General features: G+C 46.3%; 5 protein-coding genes across 7 annotated transcripts; 1 reads left to right on the forward strand and 4 right to left on the reverse strand.

Annotated features, from left to right (window-relative positions):
- Nucleotides 5,208-8,289, reverse strand: LOC8071068 (dihydroorotase, mitochondrial). Of its 3 annotated transcripts, XM_021462778.1 has the most exons (7): nucleotides 7,718-8,289; nucleotides 7,439-7,621; nucleotides 6,937-7,063; nucleotides 6,691-6,853; nucleotides 6,493-6,610; nucleotides 5,962-6,014; nucleotides 5,208-5,738 (listed from the first exon to the last, which is right to left on the reverse strand). In XM_021462778.1, the coding sequence occupies exons 2-6, from the start codon at nucleotides 7,591-7,593 to the stop codon at nucleotides 6,005-6,007; spliced, it is 573 nt and encodes a 190-aa protein (XP_021318453.1). In that variant the 5' UTR covers nucleotides 7,594-7,621; nucleotides 7,718-8,289; the 3' UTR covers nucleotides 5,208-5,738; nucleotides 5,962-6,004. The 3 variants fall into 3 exon arrangements, 1 of the variants encoding a protein (XP_021318453.1); XR_002454059.1 differs by having other exon boundaries at nucleotides 5,962-6,610; nucleotides 6,961-7,063; XR_002454058.1 differs by having other exon boundaries at nucleotides 5,962-6,610.
- LOC8071069 lies at nucleotides 8,441-9,474 on the reverse strand. Its single transcript, XM_002448369.2, has one exon. It carries the CDS (start codon nucleotides 9,197-9,199, stop codon nucleotides 8,951-8,953), a length of 249 nt encoding a protein of 82 aa, XP_002448414.1. The 5' UTR covers nucleotides 9,200-9,474; the 3' UTR covers nucleotides 8,441-8,950.
- LOC8071070 lies at nucleotides 14,943-15,902 on the reverse strand. The gene has a single exon (XM_021463641.1). The coding sequence runs from the start codon at nucleotides 15,900-15,902 to the stop codon at nucleotides 14,943-14,945; it is 960 nt and encodes a 319-aa protein (XP_021319316.1).
- LOC110436501 (uncharacterized PE-PGRS family protein PE_PGRS46-like) lies at nucleotides 17,473-17,931 on the forward strand. Its single transcript, XM_021463642.1, has one exon. The coding sequence runs from the start codon at nucleotides 17,473-17,475 to the stop codon at nucleotides 17,929-17,931; it is 459 nt and encodes a 152-aa protein (XP_021319317.1).
- Nucleotides 21,338-22,148, reverse strand: LOC8071071. The gene has a single exon (XM_002448371.2). It carries the CDS (start codon nucleotides 22,041-22,043, stop codon nucleotides 21,735-21,737), a length of 309 nt encoding a protein of 102 aa, XP_002448416.1. The 5' UTR covers nucleotides 22,044-22,148; the 3' UTR covers nucleotides 21,338-21,734.

Raw genomic sequence — 24,987 nt, forward strand, 5'->3', positions numbered from 1 at the left:
GAGGGGGGGTTGCTTGTAAAGTGCGCACTCGGCAGTGCACGTTTCTTTTTGAGCAAGTGCTTAGGCCTTGTTTAGATACAACTAAAAATCTAAAACTTTACAAGATTCTCCGTCACATCGAATCTTGCGGCACATGCATGAAGTATTAAATATAGATAAAAAGAATAACTAATTGCACAATTTACATGTAAATCACGAGATGAATCTTTTAAACCTAGTTACTCCATAATTAGATAATGTTTGTCAAATAAAAACGAAAATCCTACAGTGCCAAAATCCCAAAACTTTTTGCATCTAAACAAGGCCTTAGTTTACCATTACTATGGTAGACGAACGTATTCGCCGAGAGAGATACAATGACTGATGCTAATTACTTGAACTACGACAACGTGGTCGATGCACTCATGCACGGCATGGTGAACACCGTTTGCAACGCTCTGTTCCCCCAGAACCCAAATGGAAATATTCCTTGGCTGAATGGTGGGTAACAGAGAATGTATCTGGTGTCCCACCCCCACCCCTTCCCATGCTAATCAACAACAATATGAATCAATAGGTGATGAAAAGTTCTCTGTTCATTATATCTGAGACGCAACAAAATCTATGCAATAGATAAATAGAATAAAATCTGCACTCGAATATAGTTGCGGGCATACTTCTTACGGCGTAAAGGTGAAGCACGGCAATGGGTGGGTGGGGGGGGGGGGGGGGTGCCTAGACGCCTAGGCATCCGCCTTGCTCGCCTAGGCGCCCATTCTGCAAGGCGAGGGGGTGGGGGGGCTGGACGCTTAGGCGTCGCCTTGAGAACTATGATTGCAGGAACATCAAACATGAATATGGAGTACTTTTTTGTTACCTTCTTGCAAAGATTTTTATTATATCTCTAATTTTATATGAATGGACATAGAACTTTGTAACATCTATGCATTCAGTTTTTATTAGTATTTTTTAGATACATTTGTGTGTTAGTAAGGCTCTGTTTGGTTTGGGGTGATATTTTTTATCACCTATCATATCGAATATTTAGATACATGTATGAAGTACTAAGTATAGACTATTTATAAAACTAAAATACAGCTAGAGGTTAATTTGGAAGACGAACCTTTTGAGTCTAAACACTTTTAATCAAATAAAACGAAAATGCTACGATATTTGTTAAATTTTATCACCCCAAATCAAACACCACCTAAGCATGGTAATCACCAAAAAGACCAGGCATGGTTAGACCTCTACAGCCCCCGTACGTCGTCATAATCTTTTAGATTGTACGGAATTCCGTCAGAACCTCATTTTTTATCGATCCTCCACCACCAAGGCACTGGGTTGGATGGTTGGTGGTGGACGGTGTCCATATGCTGCCGAAGTGGTTAGTCATGCCTCAACGGCCTCTGATCTCCAGCAAGCTATGACGAGGACACGGAGCGTCTCCACGCTCCAGTGACTCAGCGATGGGTACAAGCCTAGAAGGCACTCGTCTGTCATTGAATCTCGTATCTGACGCGGATGTCACGATTGCCCTCCACTTCGGTCCTTTGTTAGTCACTTGATGATCTGATTACGCAATTAGCACACTCACCGGGTTCTTCTTTCATTAATCAAGCATTTTTAAGTACACTAGTACAGTACAAAATGTATCATGGCCATCAGTATTCGAAAGATGATATTATTCATGGAATCAACTAAAAAAAGTATTCACTAGTACAGTAAACTGAAAAATAAAAGGGCTATTACTCATGGAATTCACTAGTACAGTAAACTGAAAATAAAAGGGCCGCATCAGCTAAAAATGGTTCATCGCATCTACTAATATTTATCCACTGGCTTAGGCTTGTGATGTAATTGAAGGTTAGCTAAACTGTTGCCTACATTAAGGAGTACCTAGCCGTTGGAATCATACCTCCTCTCGATTTTGGGTTGTATGGTAATGGTGTCATCGCATCGCAGAGACGTGTTGATCGAGAAGTTAGGACAACGAGCCGATGAACACATGTAACAAACGAGATTTCGAGAATTGGCGTGGAGATTTTCTTTTATCGAAATGTGAAGATGGAACGAGAGTTGTTCTGACCAAATAGGGTTCCTGTTGCGCCATGCCTGGAAAGGAGCCAATAATACCGTTTGGAACCTGTTGAGACATGTATTGTTTATGTGTATGTACGTACGCCTACAGGCACAGTAGAGGCACGAAGTCTGTGCACGATCTGCCCGCCCGCTCCCACAACGCGTATGTAGTGCTGGCTGAGTTGGTTGCCGAGCCTTGCAACCGTGATGTACTCGACATATATTCATTGGAGATCAGTACGACTCGTTGTTGGCTCCCAAATCTATCGTATCAGCTGCGCGGGTTCCTTTCTGAAACAGCCTCCTTCCTCTCCTGATCTCGCTCGCGCTGCGATTGCTGTGATCCCTACGCCGCTGCGATCACCGCGCCGCGCCCTTCCATCTCTGTTGCCTTCGATCTCCAGACCCACACCTCCATAGATCGCAATCCTCTATTCGATCCTGAGGACTCATCCTCCAATGGCGAGTCATACACTGGCACCACCGCTGTTGTCCTTGAGTCCTTCCCACTCCCCGTGCCGCCGTTAAAATCTATCTCTACGCTTGTCTGAAAAGTTGTGGCTAAAAATATTGTTCATTGATTTATTGTGGCCGGTAGAAAAAATACTACTTATAAAACAAGCGAACATAAATCTACACTCATGAGTGCCCCTCCAACCACACAAAATTTGATACTGATTGCTTATGTTTTGTACCAATCTTAAAGCCAAGAGTGGCAATGGCCAGTTGGGTAGCCACATTTTTTTAATCATAGAATAATATTTTTCTCTTAGTATAATAAAGCAAAACATCAACTGTACAAAATGATTTTAGAGACAATAATTAGGGCGTACTACGCATTTTCTCCAACATACTAGGCAAGGGCTCCACATGGTTAGGCACAAAAACGACTGGGCCCAGAACACTAGCCCCTCCAAGCTCTGCGCTCCCAGTTGTATAATAGAAGAGTACCACATATCATCAGTACGGTTTTTTAAAATTACATCTTTCTACGGGAATCTTGGGGTTGTGGTGCGTGCACGCCAGCCCTGTGACCAAACATAAGGACGGCATCACGGGACTCTAGGCTGGTTTCACATAAGCACACGCCGTCGTGAGGCGATCAGGCGACAATCATAGATGCCGGAGCCTATTATATAACCGGGAATCGGCAAACTTTCACTAGGCAACTGTGCACCTTAACTTGCGTGTAGTGCCGTCTGCTGCGGGTGCATTCCATTTCCACCCCTCAGGCAGGCAGGTTTCGCCCGGGGGAGCAGTACGTAGTGCCCTTTGTGATCCGAGCTGGGGCATTTGTTTAGATGGTGGCTTAACAGATAAGCATTGTGCTTGTTAATTGGAGCGTTAAGATCGCTCCAAAGCATAGTTTATGATCTTTCCATGTAGTAATCGGTCCCGTCCCACGCGTAGTTTTAGATTTTAGCGGTATGTTGTTGCCAGCGGAGTGGTGGACAGAGCAGTACATGTGTGGCGTTACTATTGAAGTACGGGCGGTGATCAACTGATCATACAAGGCGCTGAGTCACGCCCTACCTGGCAGTGAGCAGACACGTGTTGGATCGTACGTCCACAGCTTCTGCAGCCAAGCCGTGACGTACGTACGTCTTCATTGAGAATGAGGCGGGCCTCTCCAATGACATCCTTCCATCTTTGATGGGTCACGAGGCCTTTTTGCTTGTTTAGTTCGGAAAAGTGAAAAGTTTTCGGTAGTGTAGCACTTTTGTTTGTTTGTGACAAATACTCTCTCCATCCCAAATTGTAAGTCGTTTGACTTTTTTTACCCTAAGTTTGACCACTCGTCTTATTCAAAAAATTTGTGCAAATATAGTCAAATTTAAGTCATTCTTGAAAACTTTTATTAATAAACCAATACACAACAAAAAAAAGTAATATTTTGTACAAAACTTTGAATAAGACGAGTGGTCAAACTTGATATTAAAAAAGTTAAACGACTTACAATTTGGGATGGATTGAGTATTATCCAATTATGAACTAACTAGGATCAAAAGATTCATTTCATAATTTACAGTTAAACTGTGTAATTAGTTTTTGTTTTCGTCTATATTCAAAGTTTCATGCATGTGCCACAAGATTCGATGTGACGGGTTCAGGATGAACTAAACACGGCCTTAGGTGAAAAGCCATGGCTCACGTCAACAGTCAACCCTTTGTGCCCACCGTGGCAAGCCCCTCCTTGAAGCCCTGAACTTTCACCTTCGGCCTTGTTTAATTCCAAAAAATTTTACAAAATAGAAATATTAGCATTTTCATTTGTATTTGATAAATATTGTCCAATTATAGACTAATTAGACTCAAAAGATTCGTCTCGTCAATTTTCACCAAACTGTGCATTAATTTTTATTTTTATATATATTTAATACGCTATACATACGTCAAAGATTCGATGACGGAAAATCTAAAAAATTTTATAATTTTTTTGGAAACTAAACAAGACCTTCCTTGTTCAATGGTCAGGCGTAGCTGCTGCTACTTTTTGCAGCAACGGTCCACCTATACGGGTGGTTCAATTCGGTTCTGGGGCAAGACGGCGCGCGCCGGACGACGGCGCCAACCCGGCACGGGTTCCTGGGGAACGGAGTGGTTCGGCTCGTTTCTCACTTGTTCTGTTTCACTCATTCATGGCGGGCCATGGTACAGTGATTGATCGGCTGACTCGGTCTGATGGTGGCCGCTGTGTCTGTTGCTTGGTGGCCCACGCACGGGTCCACCCGTACGAGAACGACAGGAGGCCAAGGGGCCGGGGCCCCGTGTAATGACGTGGTGGCGGGTTCTCGATTCCGACAGCGACGAATCGCGCCGAAACAAAACCGTTCCCTGTTTATTACACCGTGTGCTACACCACGCTCAACTTGCATACCGGGGGGCCACGCGCTGTCGCTGCATCGCAACGACGGCCTGCGCCTGTTCCACAAGTACGGTTGCGACCGAGCGAGCCGTTCACGTACAGGTACAGCTAGCTAACGAAGGAGATCCAATGGAGGAACAGCTGGTGACAGTTATGAGAGTTTCCTGAAAGCATGCAGCATACCCGGCAGGTCTGAATAACCGGACAGCAGCACTCGAAAAGATACAAGATCCAGGAGTAGCAATAGCAGGGGGAAATTTGTCTCAAATCGACAGCAACATTGATATACAACTGCAGTGCTAAAATTTACGTATTCATTATGTTTGCTCTAGTCTAGTTCTAGTGTCTAGATCAGTAAAGCACACCTTGATATACAGCGGTCTATAGCTGTTTCTGAAATTGTGCTGCAATCCAAAAGGGATAAAAGAACTCGAATGCGCGAATCACACGTCGTCGCTTTCAACAAGTTACTCCCACTAACTTTGCCTTCAAGAACCGTCCAGTATGGCTGAACAATTTGCTATGCTGATTCTAACAGAAAAGGAAAAAGAACTGGAAAAACTCCACTTATTTATCCCCTCAAGTGCAGCGTCCAATAATGCATACCTTTATTATTCTTTAGGCTCATCATCAGATGGACCGCCATTCAAGGGTGCTGCCAGCAAACATAGGCCCAATCTCCCCTGAACTGTGTTGCGGGAACTTTCCAGCCACTCTTTCTCAAGACGATCTTAGAAGTGTTCCTTGGGAGACCATAAAAATCAGGGCCATTGAAGCTTGTAAAAGCATCTAGGTTATCAAGACCTCCAGCCTGGAATAGTGTAAACATGTCCATAAAATTAAAACGATAAGAAAAGGAGTTTTCAACATCTGCATAGTTTATCACCGCCACAACTTCAGTGGCATATAATCGATACCAAACTACTACAGCAAGTCAGCAAGATAGTTTTCTTGAAATCAAGTTGTGGCTGTGATAAATGATTATGTATTTTCTTGGAAGCAAAGATTGAGGATAAGCATCAGGTAGTGATTACCTCTTCAAATATCTTCGCGTAAAGAGACAAGGCAACAGAAGCGCTATATATTCCTGCATATTCACAGGGACATTCATTGTTCCGTTTATCATGGGGAGGGCTGTCAGTACCAAGAAAGTCATGGCTGAAAGTAGTATTCGCTGATTTGTTGTGAGAGAAAAACACCGTTGAAAGATAAGCTCAATACCTTGTCCTAGGTTGAAGGTTCAGAAACAGTTCAAAAAATTACAGAACAAAAAGTTTCAACATGACAATTGATTGAAATATGGGCAATAGCCCAATCTTAATGAGGTTAAAGAAAAATACGAGACAAGAATATTGTTATGCATCTAGTGATATGTCGCTGAAGGAATATTTGGTCACATTTTGAACTAAATGATTGTCATGGATTCATCATGCAAGTTTAAAAGTGGTTTCTTAATTGGCTAATTGCTGAAGAAATATCTAGTATTTTTTAGAAAGGAAATAATATCATTTTCATTGTGCATTTATAACAAGCAGTAGCATTCTTAGAGGGTGAATCCAACATACTTATGAATCTCTCGTTTCAGTAATGGCAAGCAGTAATTGTGTGGCTGCAAGCCACCCTGACATAAAGCGTTCCTATTGAGTAGGAGATGCTGGGGAGTCACTGTTGCAACAACATGACCTGGAAACATGAAAGCTTTATAATTGTAGAAAAGGGCAGAAGCATAAATGCATAATGCCATCCTAGCAGCAGTGCAGTACCTTGTTCACATGATTCTATGAACACTGCATCGATAGCTGTAATGTGTTGCATAACAATTTTCAGCGGTAGAAGTTTTTGTACAAGTGGTGCGAATATTCTATCAATGAAAACCTTCTCATGGTCAAAGATGTCAACATGTGGATCTGTGACTTCTCCATGAACCTAGAGAAAAAATATATATCAAAGGCATTTCCAATCAAAAGGTCAATAGTGCATCAAGAATGCAATGAACCTAAGCTACTTACAAGCAAAGGCATTTGCTGCCTGACCATCTCCTCCAGGACAGGCAAGCACTTCCGGGCACACCATCCTGGGAATTGGTAGTTGCTCCGGCGGGATACAGCTTCGCAGCAAAGACTACACCACTCTCTCCTAAAACCACATAGCATGCGAAATAAACATCAACCTCAAGATATAGATTGGTAAATACACACAATAGTTTTTGTTTGACCGGTAATTCTTTTGATAATTGCATCAGATGATCTTGTTCAAATTTTCAGCACAATCTATGTGGCAACAAACTCATTGCACAAGTACACAAATGGATAGTTAAACCCACACTAGAGCTGATTACTGCTTGGACTTCTACTGATGAGGACTTAGGAGCAGATGGATGAAAACTGAAAACACAATACAACCAGAGAACCACGCCACATGAAGCTGATCTACATTCTTCTAGGTGAAAACAAGATATATTTTAAAGAACCAGAAGAATAGGTTGGTTAGTATATGGAGAAGAATTCATACTTGCGCGCTTTTATCTCCTCTGGGCTAGTGTTGTCCGTGAGGTACAGTGTCATGAGCGGCAGGAAGCTACTCCCTGGTGGCAGCGCCCTCATCATCTCCTCCCTGTACTCCATCGCCCGTGCCGTTGTGGTCACCGGCGGCTTCAGGTTGGGCATGATGGTGGCCCTCCCGAAATGCCTCGTACTATCAGAGCACAACCACACAGTCTCAGAAACATTCCATCGAGCGCCAGATGTGCACGACCAAAAAGCAAATACTAGCAACGATGATCGCTCGAACCTGTGGGGCAGCACGGCCTCGATGTCAGCCTCCTGCTCGCCGGAGACAAACAGAGGATGCGAACTCACAGATCGAATCAACGAAGAAGAAGTAGATGTACAGTAACGTAGTAGTTGGCCGCCAGCAGAATGCTCGGCGGGCAAAAAGAAATTGAAAGTTCTGTTCTAGTTTCTTCGATGATGCTTACAAGTGAACGATTCCTCCATATATCTTAGCCACGCAGGCCTTCGCAAGCGTCGCAAACCCATTCCGGCCCACTAAGCTTTATACTCTTGGTTCCCTTCCTCTTGGGCCTGGATGCTTCCTTGGGCTCGCCTGGATGAGGAGTGCTGACACTCGAGGACACCGCCATCGAGAAGATGGAGGTGCCAGTCGTCGGGGCGCGTGACGATCAGCTGCTCCTGCTGCACAGAAGTGCGGAAGATGATGGGTCAAGGAGGCGACCTGCTGCATTGGCTTGCCAACCACGATTTAGGCCTCGTTTAGTTCAAAAAAATTTGCAAAATTTTTCACATTCCCCGTCACATCGAATCTTTAGACGCATGCATAAAGCATTAAATATAGACGAAAACAAAAACTAATTGCACAGTTTGGTGGGAATTGACGAGAAGAATCTTTTGAGCCTAGTTAGTCCATGATTGAATAATATTTGTCAAATACAAACGAAAGTGCTACAGTATCGATTTCCCAAAATTTTTCGGAACTAAACAAGGCCTTAACAAATAAAAAAATGGGCAATCCCACTGTCCAGGAATAATCGCATGTAGAGCAAATTTGTACACATGACGAATGTTACTATTGTCCCTAGCGTGCTCCATTATATTGGAAGCAAATTTGTACACATATGACACATGACGATCAGCTGTTGGAAGCAAAGCTGCCAAAATGCTCCAGTTTACAACGTAGTGTTACAACCTGGCTCAAACACGCACGAGCACACGATAGCACGGCCGATCATCGAAGCCTCGTGCTAGCGAACAGATGATGGCGTTGACGGACATCATCGCCTTGCTCCACAGTCCACCCTCACAATTCACAGGTCGTGACGTAGAAATGTTCCTGTAGCTGCTCTCATCTTTCGTTCCATCGATCAGAACCTGCAGGAATTAAAGTCCGGCGATCGATTCATCGTGGAACGAAACGAACACCACAGCCAGGCTCTCCTTTCTGGCGTGGTCAACTCGTCTCGGAGACTCGGACACGGGACAGGGGACACCTCCATGCAGGACAGGACTACGGCTGCCGCCGGGCAGCGGACCTGGCCGCCTGCCTGGGCCTGGCGCCGCGGACGGCGTCGTGCTGCATCTGCTCGTAGCGGCACTCCTGGCTGCAGAAGGGCGTGTCCCCTCTGTACATGAAGATGTCGCTGTCGCGGGCCAGCGGTTTGGAGCAGAGCGCGCACGCGTTCAGCGCGGCCAGGCGGGGCTCCCCGACCGGCTCGGTGTCGAAGAAGAATCCGGCACAGGCGAGCGAAGTGGCCATGGTCTGCTGCGTTTCTGGGTGGTGCCCTGGTGGTGTGGGGGTGGACGACTCTACAAGGCAGAGTAGGTTTCAGAGCTGAACTCGGCAGGCAGGGAGCGCGGGGTATATATGGCTGGTGGACAGGGGCCGGGACGGGCTGCGCAACCACGAAGCCGCACCGCCGTCGCTCGGTTGCGGATGCACGAGCCTAAACGGGCAGGGCAAACAGCGGTGCGAGTGCGAGTGCGAAGGATAGGCAGATACCGCGCGCCGGACGGGGTCACACCGTCACACACAGCCCGCGGTTTTTGGAGGACGGAGCGGTTCGGCAGGCTCGTGTGTTTGGTGGCGACCTGGCGGGCCATGGTGCGGTGATAAGCTGACTCGGCTTTGATGGTGGCAGCTGTGTCTGTGGCATGGTGGGCCGCGCACCCGGGTCCACGGATTCACCCGTACCAGAACGACAGGCCAAGGGGGCCGGGTCCCCTGGCGTGTGACGTGGTGGGCGGGTTGTGGATCCGGACAGAGACGAATCGCGCCAAAACAAAAGCGTCTCTGTTTTTTTTCTACAAGCAAAAACCGTGTGCTGTAACTGACAGGGCAACTGAATCCACTTGTGTGAATTAGAAATACTGCTACTTGCTCCGCTTTGTGCAGCAGAATCTGGAGGGAAATATTTCTGGCGCATCGTGATCGACCGGAATCATATTCTGGAGTAGTAGTGTGGATTTGCATCGCATCAAATCAACACTAGTACTGCGATGCTGGTCCCAACTCCCAATTAAACTTTGGCTTAGACTAACACTAACCTAACCTATCAGCGCTGATAATTGGCGCGGGCAGCCTTTTTCCCCCAACACACGATGTGGGCGCCCCCACATGGCAATGCGGCCATGCATGCCCATGATACTACAGATACAGTGCACTTGCAACAGCCTCTCGCTCACACAACTTCAGCATGGGCACACACAGCCTTTTTTTTGTCTAGGTCTCCTTCCTGACGAGCTAGATATTCTTTAGGGGAGTTGGTGCATGCACGCCACGAGGCAGAACCCTGTGTGTGAGCATCGGGTGAGACCAATGGCAGGTGGCGCTTAACCAATGCGTCCGCTACGAGGTGGCCACGCACTGGATGAAGATGCCCATGGACGCGATCTGTGTGTGGTCGCGCCGTCGGCATTGAATTTACTACTGTTGGTGACTTGCTATGGCCGTGACGAATCATATATGTACGCGCAGGTTATAAAAATAAAAAACATTGTTTAAACCACTCTGTATAGCCAGGTTTCAACTTCGGGCGGCCGGGCACGCTTTTGGAGTGGGCACTGTTACAAGTAGAATGCGAGAGTACGAGAACAGAGAGGAATAGAATGAACTCGGGGTGTGTCTGTTTATTCATTGATCACGGGTATTTATACAGTCGGGGGGGAGAGGAAACTCTCGCCCCAAGTAAACTCGTGCCCACGATGAGTCGTGGGTGATATCACGGAGGTGGAACCGGTCTCCACGGGTACGTGCGTAGTCTTGGGTGATATCCCGTGGGCCGTCGTGGGGGAAGTCGTAGTTAGGATAGATCTCCCGTAAAGGGAATCCGAGGAGATGAGATCACCTCGGAAAATATCCGTAACACTCCCCCTTGATCGAATCACTTGTTGAGATCAATGAATCGTATTGCTCCTCCAAAAATTCCTGTAGGATAAAAACGAGGAAAATACGTGTGTATATGTGCTATAGTAAAACTCCTTAAAACCGCTTGGGAAAAGAAGGAGAAAGTTATAGCACTTAATGATTGCCTCATTGTAAACTAATATGAGAAAACCTTTGCAGGAGAAAAACTCATGTTGTAGTTTAGAGGACAATATGTGTCTTTGATACTCCTTTAAAAACCCCTGTGGGGAAAACAAGGAATATGACACTCTTGTGTTAATATTATCTCATTAAAAACTCCTTATGAGAAACCTTGTGAGGAAAGACTCATAGAGAGAAAAGAGTATAATATGATGGTGTAGACAGGCCAATGTCTAGGAGATTTCTCCCCCTGAACTTTGCAAATCCCTAAGTCGTCGCATACCAATTCCTTTGACACATTTTTCAAATGAGGAAGCTGGTAGGGACTTAGTGAATAGATCAGCAAGATTGTCGCATGATTTGGTTTTCAAGATATCAATCTCTCCCTTTTGTTGTAATTCATGAGGATAGAACAACTTTGGAGAGATGTGTTTGTTGATATTGCTCTTGATGTAGCCTGTCTCCATCTGTGTAACACAAGCCGCATTATCTTCATAGATAATGGTTGGAGCTGTGATAGCTTTAAGACCACACGACTGCTGTATGTGGTTGATCATTCTGCGAAGCCAAACGCATTCACGTGAGGCCTCATATAATGCGACTATTTCAGAATGATTCGTGGACGTTGTTGCCAAGGTTTGCTTGGATGATGTCCATGATATGGCGGTTCCGTTTTGTAAAAATACGAAACCGGTTTGTGATCTGCCATTATGGGGGTCTGATTGATATCCAGCATCGGTGTATCCTATCATCTCGGAATTTGTTCCTCTTTGGAAGAATAATCCGAGATCCCTTGTGCCATTAACATATCTGAGGATCTGTTTTACTCCTGTCCAATGTCTCTTGGTAGGAGCGGCACTGTGCCTTGCTAGCAAATTCACTGCGAAAGCGATGTCAGGCCTGGTGCTATTGGCAAGGTACATCAGTGCTCCGACGGCACTAAGGTATGGGACATGAGGTCCTAGGATTTCCTCCCCCTCATCTTGTGGTCTGAATGGATCAGTGTTTAGTCCCAAAGACCGAACAACCATAGGGGTTTTGGAAGGATATGCTTTGTCCATATTGAATCTCTCCAATACTTTCTGGACATATGCAGATTGATGCACAAAGATTCCAGTTGAAAGATGCTCAAGCTGTAGGCCTAAGCAGAATTTGGTTTTACCCAAATCCTTCAACTCGAACTCCGTCTTAAGATGTTTGCATGCCTCATCAATATCTTGTTTGTGGCCGATGATATTTAAATCATCAACATACACCGATATGATGCAGAATCCCGTTTGGGATTTCTTGATGAAGACACATGGGCAATCATCACTGTTAGAGTAGCCCTTCTGCAGAAGGTACTCGCTGAGTCGGTTATACCACATTCTTCCCGACTGCTTTAAGCCATAGAGTGATTTCTGTAGCTTTACACAATACATGTTGCGATTTGCGTTTTGATTCGGTATTGGGATTCCGTCGGGAACCTTCATGTATATGTCCGAATCGAGTGACCCATAGAGATATGCAGTCACTACGTCCATCAACTGCATAGATAGACGATTTTGTACAGCCAGAGAGATTAAGTATCGGAATGTTATTCCACCCATGACTGGAGAGTATGTTTCATTGAAGTCAATGCCGGGTCTCTGCGTGAACCCTTGTGCTACAAGCCTCGCTTTGTGTCTCACCACCTCATTGTTCTCGTTCCGCTTTCGGACGAAAACCCACTTGAATCCCACAGGGAATACTTGTGGAGGTGTAGGTATTACTTGTGAGAATACCTGTCTTTTTGTGAGCGAGGATATTTCTGCTTGGATTGCATCTTTCCATTGGTTCCAGTCCGAGCGCGTTTTGCACTCTGCCATGGTCTTAGGATCTGGATCATTTTCAAGGATTTCGGCAATCATTGCGGAGAAATATGAGTCGACAATTGTAGTCTTTCTATCAAATGACTCTCCAGTTTCTGCATAGTTGATGGAAATTTCATGGACCCTTTCCGATGCATCATCATTTCCCAAGATGGTCGCATCAGGGTATTCCGATGTCCCAGCATCAGTAATTGAGTGCACTGTTGATGTGGGATGTGAAGGTTGAACCTCCACTGGGTGTTTCTCAACATGAGGTTGAGCTACATTTACTGGATCAGAAGATTTTGTCTTCCGTTTCCTTTGCTTGCTAGAAGCTGTATCCGTGGAGATAGCCGTACTTCTCCCCCTCTTACTAGGGAGTTGAGTAGTTTTGTTTGGTACCTCTACTCTTTCCGGTACATTTCTCGCTGGATTATAGGATTTTGTAACACCCTTATAATCAGTAAATGCATCTGGCACGTTGTTTGCAATGTGTTGCAAATTTATGATTTTCTGAACTTGGAGTTCAGATTCTGAAGTACGTGGATCTGAGTTGGGTATGTCTGGGGCATCCCAATTGATTTCCTGGCATTGTTTGTGATGTGGTAAGTCTCCCCCTAATGCCGGGAAATGATCTTCATTGAAGATACAATCAGCGTACCGGGCCGTAAAGAGGTCCCCTGTGGTGGGCTCCAGATACTTTATGATCGACGGAGATTTGTATCCCACATAGATCCCCAGTTTTCTATGGGGGCCCATTGTTGTACGCTTCGGTGGTGAGATCGGTACGTATGTGGCGCAACCGAACTTTCGCAGATGGGAAATGCTTGGGGGATTTCCATGTACTAGTTGCAACGGGGACGTTGCATGGTATGCAGTTGGTCGCAATTGAATCAGTTCAGCAGCGTGTAAGACTGCATGACCCCAACATGAGGTTGGTAGATTGCAATTCTGCAATAGCGGTCTAGCAATGAGCTTGATTCTCTTGATGAGAGACTCGGCTAACCCATTTTGTGTGTGGACATATGGGACAGAATGTTGTACTTGTATTCCTAAGGCCATGCAATAGTCATTGAAGGCTCGAGAGGAAAATTCAGCAGCGTTATCCATCCTAATGGATTTTATTTGATGTTCAGGATGTTGCGCTTTGAGTTTGATAACTTGCGCAATTATTTTGGCAAAAGCATGGTTTCGTGTCGATAGAAGAGACACATGAGACCATCGTGTGGATGCGTCTATTAGAACCATGAAGTACCTGAACGGTCCCGATAAAGGATTTATCGGGCCACATATGTCCCCTTGAATGCGTTCAAGGAAGTTGAGTGGTTCAACTTTGATTTTGAGGGAAGAGGGCCTCAAAATTAATTTCCCTGTTGCACATGCGGTGCAAGTATAATCTGAGGATTGGGGAAATTTTGTATTGGTTAGCGAGTGACCAACAGAATTGCTAGTAATTTTTCTCATCATCCCTATGCCAGGGTGACCAAGGCGATCATGCCAAGTTTGGAATGCATTGACATTCTGAAAAATTACTTTGTACGCAACATGTTGTACGGGTTTTATGTATGAATAGTACAATCCAGACGAAGTTGAGGGAATTCTTTCGAGAGTATCTCTGCCATATCTGTTATCCTTTGTAATGAGGAGGAACTCCTCATTATTTTGGTGATGGGTTTCGATATGATACCCATTTTTGCGGATATCTCTATAACTCAATAAGGTACGAGTTGAATCAGGATACAGAAGTGCATCCTCGATTGTAATCGTTGTACCCATAGGGAGCGTAATAATGGCTCTTCCAGAGCCTGCTATTACAGCATCGCGTCCAGCGATTGTTAAAACATTTCCTTTGCTCTTTGTGAGAGTTTGGAAATATTTTATTTCCCTGAGTATAGAGTTAGTGGTGCCACTGTCCACTAGGCACATTTTCTCATCCATCGGATTGACTCCCGTACAATCTATGAAAATAGAGAATATAAAGGAGAATGAAATTCTCAACATGAATATATATATGAAATATAAACATTTATTGATGTTGAATTGTGCATAAGTCAATGAACATCAAACAGAGTGTAGCAAAAACAAATTGTCAATTATTACAATCCCGAAGGCGAATGATGAAACTAAAATCTCAAATGACTATCAATCTAGTTGTAGTCGCCGAACAGATCATCAGAATTGTATTCAATGATCATGTTGTTGGTGGAGTCATTTGCCATGCCATCAGGTGGAAGAGGCGCCATTGTGTTGCTCGGTCCCGCTGGGGCGGGGTTGGAACATCCTGGGGCTGCCAGATCGTTGAAGTGTGCTTCAGACGGTTGTCCACCTTGGTTGGAGCGTCCTTGGTTGGAGCGTCCTCGTCCCACGGAATGCAAGTACAGTTCCACAAGGTGCTTAGGGGTGCGGCATTTCTTAGTCGGGTGGTTGTAGCAACCACACTTTGTACAAGTTGAGGACTTGTCTTTTGACTTAGAGTTGTTGCCTTTGCCCTTAGTACCTCGAGGCTTACGGGGTCCCTTGCGCTTGTTTTTGCCTTTGGAGGATCTAGGATTGCCATTCTTGTTGGCATCCTTTGGTGTCTGTTTCTGAGCATTTGCATGTACTTCGGGCAAGGGCTTGGCACCGACAGGGCCTTGATTGGAGTTCCATATGAGGAGCTCATTGTGCCTCTCAGCCTGAAGTAATGTTTTAATGAGATCAGAATAGACTGTGAATCCCCTCTCACGGTATTGCTGTTGGAGGATCATTTGAGCGGGAAGCATGGTAGACAAAGTCTTTTCAATTTTCTCCGCATCAGATGGCTCCTTTTCACAAAACCTCAGTTTGGAACTGAGTTTGTGCATGGCATGGTTATATTCATTCACAGATTTGAAATCTTGAATGCGGAGGTGGTTCCACTCATGAGTGGCCTCCGGGAGAATAACTGCCTTTTGTTGCTCATACCGCTGTTGCAAAGCAAGCCAGAGAGCCCGTGGGTCCTCTTCCATCAGATATTCAGCTTTGAGATCTGAATGGATGTGGTTCCTTATTATGTATAAGGCATGGTACTTGGATGGTTCAGACAATGGAGCATCTCCCTGTTTGGGAGTGTCAATTGCCCTATACATTCCGCGTAACGATAGACTCACTTTGAGATCCATCGCCCATGTAGGGAAGTTGTGTCCATCAAGAGCTAGCTCGGCAAATTCCTTCTTAGAAGAAACTTGGGCATCGGACTCTTTGGTGGCCATTGCCTACATGTTTATTTGCATAAATTTAATTAATTTCGGGGTTGTAAAATTAACAAAAGTGTAATTGCATATTTATATAACAATGTAAATTGTGTATATAAAAACAATGTAAAATTGCGTATGTAAAGCAATGTAAAATTGCGTATGTAAATAACAAGGTAGACTTGTTTATGTGTAGCAAGGTAAACTTGCATTTGTTTTATGGTATTTTGATTTCTCATTTTGTGGAACATAGGTAGTCACCATGGAGGTGTAGACCATTTTATATTTTCACTTTGGGATGTAGTCCTTGTATGTTTATTATTAAATTTGGGAGAGCACTTTGAGGAATAAATCCCGCAGTAGTATGAGTACTACCTTGTGGTCACCAAAATAATAATAAAGTAAGGTGACATCTAGTGAAAAATAGTATTCCAAATAGGGAGAAAAATTGACCATAAAAATATTTACATATATACATGTGATAGGGAATTGTAAAGACAAAACTCGTTCGACATGTAATAAATTTTTCATTCATAATATGATTGCGGAATGTAAAAATATTTACAATGTAATTTACACCAGGGTCTAAATTTGCAAGAAAAATAGACTAATAAACTGATGTAATTTAGGGAATGAAAAATGCTATGTAAATAAATAAATAAAATTAGCTAATTCATAAAATGAAAAAAACCAATGATAACTGGCCCAGGCTGAAAGCTCGCAGGCCCCAACCTGGGCCTGGGCCGCCAATTCGGCCCAATTGGGGGAGGGGGAGATGGGCCATATATAAGGCCAGGGGCTAGGGTTTCCAAACCCTAACCCCCAGCCCCATCAGCCGCCGCCGCCAGGAGGAGCCAGGGCGGCTCCAACCGCCGCCGCCAGGCGCCGAGGTGCGCCTCCTGCGCGTGGGTCCGCGAGGCCCCACCTCGATCCGCGTGCGTGGGGCCGCGGCAGAGGAGTGGCCAGGCCGCGCGGTCGGGACGCCGCGCGAGGCCGAGCGTGGCCGGGTCGCGCGCGCGCCCACGGAGTTCGCCGCCGTCGGGGGCCGCCGGGGCCGCGCCGCGCCGCGGGCGAGCGGGAGCCGCGAGCGGAGGCCGCGCCGTCGGGTCGCCGTGCCGCGGCGGGCGTGGGCTCGCCACGGGGAACCGTGCGCCGCGCGCCGCGACGAGGCCGAGGCGCCGTGGCCGCGCCGAACCATGGCCTGGCGGGCCGTCGCGTCGAGGCCGAGGCGCCGTCGCGTCGGGCATGTCCGCGCGCGCCGGAGTCCGCTCGCTGCCAGGCCGCGGCATGGTCGCGCGAGCCCGCGAGTGGCGCCTCCTCCTCCCCCTCTCCCCAGTGACAGTCTCAAGCCGGAGGAGCGCGTCCCCAAGCCGAAGGCCCGTGGGGGACGCTGATCCATGTGCGGCGGAGACGCGAGGGAGGAGGTGGTGGCGGTGGCGGTGGTGCAGCCAGCGCAGGATCGACGATGTACGCCGGCAGACGAGTCGGCGCCGACATCCGCGCCGCGATTGTTGGTGGAGACGGACGGCGCGGAGGCGGGCTGTGCGCAGCCCGCTCAGAAGACGGCGTCGGCGTCGGGTACCGAATCGGCGACTGCGGCTCTATGCCCAGTGACAGCCATTGGCTGGCCACCATGGATGGTGGCGGTGGTGGGCACGGGCCGTCGCCGTGGAGCGGGCACCGAGGCCGGGGTGGAGCCGGCAAGGCGAGGACCGGCGCTGGAGGCGCCGGTGGAGTTGGTGCCCTCGATGGTGGCGCCGCGGGCGGAGCCGCGGATGGCGCCGCGGGCGAAGCCGTGGACGACACCACCGAACGCCGTGACGGAGGGCCGACGTTTGCATGTCGGTTTCCTCCGAAACGACGTCGTACAGGAAAACGCCCGGGGTTCCTGTTGAGATCACGGCGTTCGCCACGAAAGCGATAGCCGCGAGCCTCGCCAAGGAGTTCCCGGATGTCCTCCAGTAGTTCCGCCTGAAGGCGGTTGTTGCCGAAGTGTGTGCCCAATGTCCGGGCACGGTTCATCGCCATCCAGACGATTTGGAGGATGAGAGAAGCCATTGAGGCAGGATTACGGCGAGGGAAAGGCATGATTCTACCTTGGGGTGATGCCCTAGGCGAAAGTCGATCCCTCGACGATGTTCTATCCAACCGAGCTATTCCCCTCTGGGGCAGGGGAGAGCGATGTGCTGATAACGTGTTACAAATAGAATGCGAGAGTACGAGAACAGAGAGGAATAGAATAAACTCGGGGTGTGTCTGTTTATTCATTGATCACGGGTATTTATACAGTCGGGGGGGAGAGGAAACTCTCGCCCCAAGTAAACTCGTGCCCACGATGAGTCGTGGGTGATATCACGGAGGTGGAACCGGTCTCCACGGGTACGTGCGTAGTCTTGGGTGATATCCCGTGGGCCGTCGTGGGGGAAGTCGTAGTTAGGATAGATCTCCCGTAAAGGGAATCCGAGGAGATGAGATCACCCCGGAAAATATCCGTAACAGGCACGAAGCACCTTTGCGGGCGCATGCTTGCAGATTCCATCGGTCAGGCAGGCAGGTTTCGCCCGGGGGAGCAGCATTTCTGGAGATACGCGCGCGGTTTTTTTTTAGGTGGCTTCACAGAGCACCATTGCGCTTTGATAATTGGAGCTCACGGATCCTCCAAAACTATAATCACAGAGCAGCTGGATCGGCACATCCGCTGCCGGCGACGGCGAGGGCGAGAGACGCCGCACGGTCACACCCGCGGGCTGCGGCATGGTGCAAAATGTGTGCAAGTTGGAACGCTCGGTTCGTCTCTTTCATTTTGAACTTGTTTACATTCAAAAAAAAAGTTTTTAGATTTTAAAATTGTAGTATTTTTTGTAGGCCTTGTTCAGTTTTCAAAAATTTTTGGTTCGAGGCACTGTAGCATTTCATTTGGTTGTGCCAAATATTGTTCAATTATAAGCTAACTAGGTTAAAAGATTTATCTCGTGATTTACAGGCAAACTGTATAATTAGTTTTTGTTTTTGACTATATTTAAATCTTTATGCATGTGCCGCAAGATTTGATATGACGAAGAATCTTGAAAAGTTTTTAGTTTTTTGGGTGAACTAAATAAGGTTAAAGGCCTCTTCAGTTCGCGATTTTTTTATTTCGTTATTGTAGCACTTTCGTTTGTTTGTGGTAAATATTGTCCAATCATAGACTAACTAGGGTCAAAATATTTGTCTCACGATTTACAGACAAACTGTGTAATTAATTTTTATTTTTATTATATTTAATGCTTTATGCATGTGCCGTAAGATTCGATATGATAGGAAATTTTGAAAAATTTTGTGAACTAAACAAGGCCTAAACAAGGCATTTATTAAGGGCACTCACAATGCAAGACTCTATCACAGAGTCCAAGACACTTAATTACATATTATTTATGGTATTTTGCTAAGGCCTCGTTTACTTCACCCCGAAATCCAAAAAATTTTCAAGATTTTCCGTCACATCGAATCTTGCGGCACATGCATGAAGTATTAATTATAAACGAAAACAAAAACTAATTACACAGTTTGTCTGTAAATCGCAAGACGAATCTTTTGATCCTAGTTAGTTCATGATTAGACAATATTTATCAAATAAAAACGAAAGTGCTACAGTAGCGAAATCTGAAATTTTTTCAGAACTAAACAAGGCCTAATGTGGCAGCATATTTATTGAATAAAGAGGTAGAAAAAATAAGACTCCAAATCTTATTTAGACTCCAAGTCCATATTGTTCGAGGTAATAAATAACTTTAGACTTTATGATAGAGTCTGCATTATGAGTGTCCTAAAAAGAAAAGGCGACTCAGGCCTTGTTTACTTTCTCAACGAAATTTTTTCGGGATACTGTAGCACTTTCGTTTGTTTGTGGTAATTATTGTCCAATCATGGACTAACTAGGATCAAAAGATTCGTCTCGTAAATTTCGACCAAACTGTGCAATTAGTTTTTAATTTCGTTTATATTTAATACTTCATGCATGTGTCTAAAGATTTGATGTGACAGAGAATCTTGAAAAGTTTTTAGATTTTAGGTGGAAGTTAACAAGGTCTGACTCTATCACACATGGCCTTGTTTAGTTCCCAAAAAATTTTGCAAAAATTTTCAGATTCTCCGTCACATCGAATCTTTAGACGCATGCATAGAGTATTAAATATAGATGAAAATAAAAACTAATTGCACAGTTTGGTCGAAATTGATGAGACAAATCTTTTAAGCCTAGTTAGTCTATGGTTGGATAATTTTTGTCAAATACAAACGAAAGTCCTACAGTGTCGATTTTGCAAAATTTTTTGGAACTAAACAAGGCCACAGTTGTTGGGCGCTGAGTGGGGGATGACGCGTAAAAGTGCGTGCGGGGGCGCTGATTTTGGCATGCACAGCGGGCCAGGCCATACGTGCGGCACTGCTGCGCAGGCGGTGAGTCACGCACAACAATGCAACTGGTGACTCGACACATGGACCACGGCTTTCTCCACACCAATGGGCCCATGACGTCTCTCGCCGCATGATTGGGTGGGGGACCTGACTCTCCGGTGACTCAGCGATGAGTAGTAAAGACGCTGCACAAAAGATAAAGAAAACTGAAGTGTTCAACGCATCTGACGTGGGTGCAATGATTTTGGCCATTTTGGATCTTTTACACTCTGGATAAACATTTGCACTCGCAGGTAGAACTCTCGTTACGCAACTGGGACTTTGCGCAGTTGTTTCCTTGACATTTCAGGCCTTGTTTAGGCCTGTTTACTTCCGTCAAAAACAAAAAAAACTTTTCAAAATTTCTTGTCACGTAGAAAATTTAAACTTATGTATAGAACATTAAATATATAGAAAAATAAAAACTAATTACATAGTCTGTCTGTAATTTATGACATAACTCTTTTAAATCTAAATAATTTATAATTAGATGATATTTATGACATACAAACGAAACTGCTATAGAGTTCCGAAATTTTTGCAGACAACAACTAAACAAGGCCTTAGTTTCAGAAAAATACCTAAAAAATTTCAAAATTCCTCGTCGCAGCAAATCTTACGACACATTTATAAAACATTAATATAGATAAAAAAAATAAAAATTAAATATATAGTTTTTCTGTAATTTACAAGATAAATCTTTTAAATATAGTTAGTTTATAATTGGATAATATTTATCAAATACAAATAAAAGTGCACAGAAGAACTGATTATTGCTCACTCAGATCTCCGGAGCGGTGTTCATCTGAAACGAAAACTAGCATCGTTTGCCAAACTTCATGTGGCCAACAATCCCAAACTCCAAAGCACACAAAAAGCACCGTGTGGTGGGTGCGAAAAGTAATCACTGAGATCATATAAAAGCACATACAAAAAACAAGTCAGGAACAAAGATACGTTAGCGATCAAGATTTCATGACTATCATAACATACTGAAGATGCCGCGTAAATTTACAAATCGACGGTGCTCTCGCACACACCCTCAGGCCTCAACCTCTACCCCCACACAACCCAAAAGATCCAACCGGGGGAAACAGAAACAAGGGGAGCAAGCTCAGGTCGATCTGTGCTAATCGCCTTCTTCAGTCATCAGATCCATCCCCTACTCTCCTCTGTCCCGCGCCCAAAACTCGTTGTCAGGCGCAGCGCCGGCCGCCAAACGGCACAACGGGATCTCTTGCAGCTGTAGCTGCTCGAACCAGCACGATCTTCTTTGCTCTGCTTGCTTTTTAACTAGCTGGCCACGTACACGTCCTCCGCCTTGGCGGCCACAGAGGCCCCTCTGCTCCGCTGCGACTGCTGCTGCTTCCGCCGGCTGCTGCTGCTGCTGGCGGCCTGCCGCGCGTAGGCCGCGTCGTGGTGCATCGGCTCGTAGCGGCAGTCCTCGCTGCAGAACGGGGTGTCGCCCTTGTACATGAAGATGTCGCTGTTGCAGGTGAGCGGCTTGGAGCAGAGCGCGCACGCGTTCAACGCGGGCAGGCGGGGCTCGCCGATCGGCTCGGTGTCGAAGAAGAAGCCAGCACAGGCGAGCGAGGTGGCCATGGTTGTTGCGCTTCGTTTTGGGTGGTGGCAGGTGGGCGGCGGACGACTCTACAAGACAAGAACTGCAAGGCAGGTCTACAGAGTTCAAAGCTGAGCTCGGCCGGCGGGTAGCGGGGACGCGGGGTATATATGGCGGGTGGATAGGGGCCGGGACGTCTCGGCAGCACCGCCGTTGCCAGGCTGCGGATGCATACGAGCTGAAACGGGAAACGGGCAAACCGCGGTGCGAGATGGCCCATTGATCAGGGAGAGACCGCGCGTCGGACTCGGCCTTCCCAGCCCGCGGTTTTTGGTGGACGGAGTGGTTCGGCTGGCTCTTCTGTCTGGTGGGCCATGATGTGGTGATAGGCTGACTCGGCTTGATATGGCAGCAGCTGTGTCTGTGGCTTGGTGGCCCGCACACCCGGGTCCACCTGTACGAGAACAGGCCAAGGAGGCGGGTCCGCTCACGTATGACGTGGTGGCGGGTTCGGAATCCCAACAAAAGACGAATCGCGCCAAAACAAAAGCGTCTCTGTTTTTATTTACGCACAAGCAAAAACCCTGTGCTATCGTATATTCGTATCAGTATGAGCCTATCACGGTCAGCGCAAGTGAATCCATTGCCCTTATCTGAATTAGAAATACTGTGAGTTTGCTGCGCTTTGTGCAGAAAAATCTGGAGGCAAATATTCTGACGCACTGTGATCGATCGGGATCATATTCTGGAGTTGTATTGATTTGCATTGCATCAAATTAACACTACCGCGATACGGTGCTGGTGCAAACTCCCAAACTTTGGCTTACACTAACCTAACCTAGATATCCTATGAGGCCTGATAATTGGTGCCCCCAGCCTTTTTCCCCCAACACGCGATGTGGGCGCCCCACATTGCCATGCGGCCATGCATGCCCACAAGCACATACTCTGAGGCCTTGTTTCAGATTTTCCATCAAATCAAATATTTAGACGTATGCATTAAGTATTAAATATAGATTAAAATAAAAACTAATTGCACAGTTTGGTCGGAATTGACGATACGAATCTTTTGAAATCTAGTTAGTATATAATCAGATAATATTTGACAAATACAAACAAAAGTAGTATTATTTCTATTTTGAAAAAAAATTGGAACTAAACAAGTTGGGCACTTGCCCTTGCAAGTTGCAAGCTGCCATCGCTCACACAACTTCAGCATGGGCATTGTCTAGAGGTCTCCTTCCTTGAAGAGAGATTCTTTAGGGAGAGTTGGTGCATGCACGCCACGAGGCACGGCGTCAGGGTCCTGTGTGTGAGCATCCGTTGGGACCAGTGGCAGGTGGCGCTTAACCTATGCGTCCGCGACGAGGTGGTGGTCACACGCAGACGCAGTGGCTGAAAGATGCACATGCACGCGATCTGTGGTTGCGCCGTCGGCACTGAATTTACTACTGTCGCTATGGTATAGCCTTGACAAACTTTGGACAGAATCATCATATACTACACTGATTATAAAACTCATTGTTAAACCACCCCGTATCCGTGTATCGCCAGGTTTCAACTTCGGCGGCTGTGCACGCTTTTGGAGTGGGCACGAGGCACCTCTTGCGAGCGCATGCTCGCAGATCCCATCGGCCAGGCAGCGCGGGGCAGGTTTCGCCCGGGGGAGCAGCATTTCTGGAGATACGCGCCCAGTTTTGTTTATGCTTGCAACTGTGTATACGTGGGTGGCTTCACAGACAAGCATAATCGCATTTGATAATTGGAGGTCACGGATGCTCCAAAACATAAATGGCCGTCCCGTGGTGGCACGCGAGCAGTTCGGCACATCCGCAGCCAGCAACAGACGCACAACTCACACCTGCGGGCTGCGGCATGGCGCGAAATGTTTGGAACGCTCGCCTCTTCCACTGTCAAAAGATAAACGATGGGAAGCTTTCGAATCGCATCACACAGACACAGCTGTTTGGCGTTGAGTGGAGAATGACGCGTAAAAGTGCGTGCGGGGGCGCTGGTTTTGGCGTGGACGGCGAGCCAGGCCATACGTGCGGGGCTGCTGCTGGCTGCTGCGCAGGCGGTGAGTCACGCACAACAAGGCAACCGATGACTCGACACATGGACCACGGCTTTCTCCATACCCATGGGCCCATGATTGGTTGAGTGGGAGGGGACTGACTTTCCGGTGACTCAGCGATGAGTAGTGAGACGTTACACAAAAGATAAAGAAAACTGTGGAGTTTCAACGTATCTGCTGCAATGATTTATGCCATTTTGTATCTTCTTGTTTGAGGCCTTGTTTAGTTCATCCTGAAACCAAACTGTTTTCAAGATTTCCCATCACATCGAATCTTGTGGCACATACATAAAACACTAAATATAGATAAAAATAAAAACTAATTACATAGTTTAGCTAACTTTTCACTTTTCGGAACTAAACAAGGCCTGAGTCGTACAAGAGATGGTAATTGCATCGACAGCTCTGGTTACGCAACTGGAACACTTGCTCATTTGTTTTGTCGACATCTCAGTTCGACGAAACCGCTGTAGTGTAGTAAAAATTCACGTCAGATCATTGCTCGCTCTCAGATTTCCGTTTACTCTGCAGGTTTCTAACGGATCCAAGACGCAACTTGTCAGTCTGTGGCTTGGGGATGGGGGATCGGCAACCAAAAGAACTGGAACTGATGATTGCTCACTCTGGTGCCGTTTGCATGACTGGAGAAGTGGAGATTCCAGAAATCTGGATCATTTAGCGTGAAATGAATTCAAAGATTTTTAAGACCTGGAGTGAAAAAACTTTGATAATCTTTAGATGGGTACAAACTTTTTATCAGTCTCAAAATCTTTAATCTACTGTATTATCAAACGGGCCTCATCATATTCGTGGCGCGGTCAAAGGAGACCTGGCATCGTTTGCCAAGCTTCATCTCATCGTCTGGCCAGCAATGAAAGCACACACAAAGTACCGTGCGGTTAGTGCGAAAG

This window comes from Sorghum bicolor, chromosome 6, assembly GCF_000003195.3.
Source record: "Sorghum bicolor cultivar BTx623 chromosome 6, Sorghum_bicolor_NCBIv3, whole genome shotgun sequence".
Lineage (NCBI taxonomy): Eukaryota > Viridiplantae > Streptophyta > Magnoliopsida > Poales > Poaceae > Sorghum > Sorghum bicolor.

What these genes read in the sequence shown, in the direction of transcription:
- LOC8071071 (XM_002448371.2), bottom strand. Translation starts at nt 22,043, where the DNA reads ATGGCCACCTCGCTCGCCTGTGCTGGCTTCTTCTTCGACACCGAGCCG.
- LOC8071069 (XM_002448369.2), bottom strand. Translation starts at nt 9,199, where the DNA reads ATGGCCACTTCGCTCGCCTGTGCCGGATTCTTCTTCGACACCGAGCCG.
- LOC8071070 (XM_021463641.1), bottom strand. Translation starts at nt 15,902, where the DNA reads ATGTATAGGGCAATTGACACTCCCAAACAGGGAGATGCTCCATTGTCT.
- LOC110436501 (XM_021463642.1), top strand. Translation starts at nt 17,473, where the DNA reads ATGTACGCCGGCAGACGAGTCGGCGCCGACATCCGCGCCGCGATTGTT.
- LOC8071068 (XM_021462778.1), bottom strand. Translation starts at nt 7,593, where the DNA reads ATGCCCAACCTGAAGCCGCCGGTGACCACAACGGCACGGGCGATGGAG. An exon ending in GAGGAGATAAAAGCGCGCAA is followed by an intron (nt 7,064 to 7,438) that starts GTATGAATTCTT and finishes ATGTGGTTTTAG; the next exon opens with GAGAGAGTGGTGTAGTCTTT. An exon ending in GGCAGCAAATGCCTTTGCTT is followed by an intron (nt 6,854 to 6,936) that starts GTAAGTAGCTTA and finishes TTTTTTCTCTAG; the next exon opens with GTTCATGGAGAAGTCACAGA.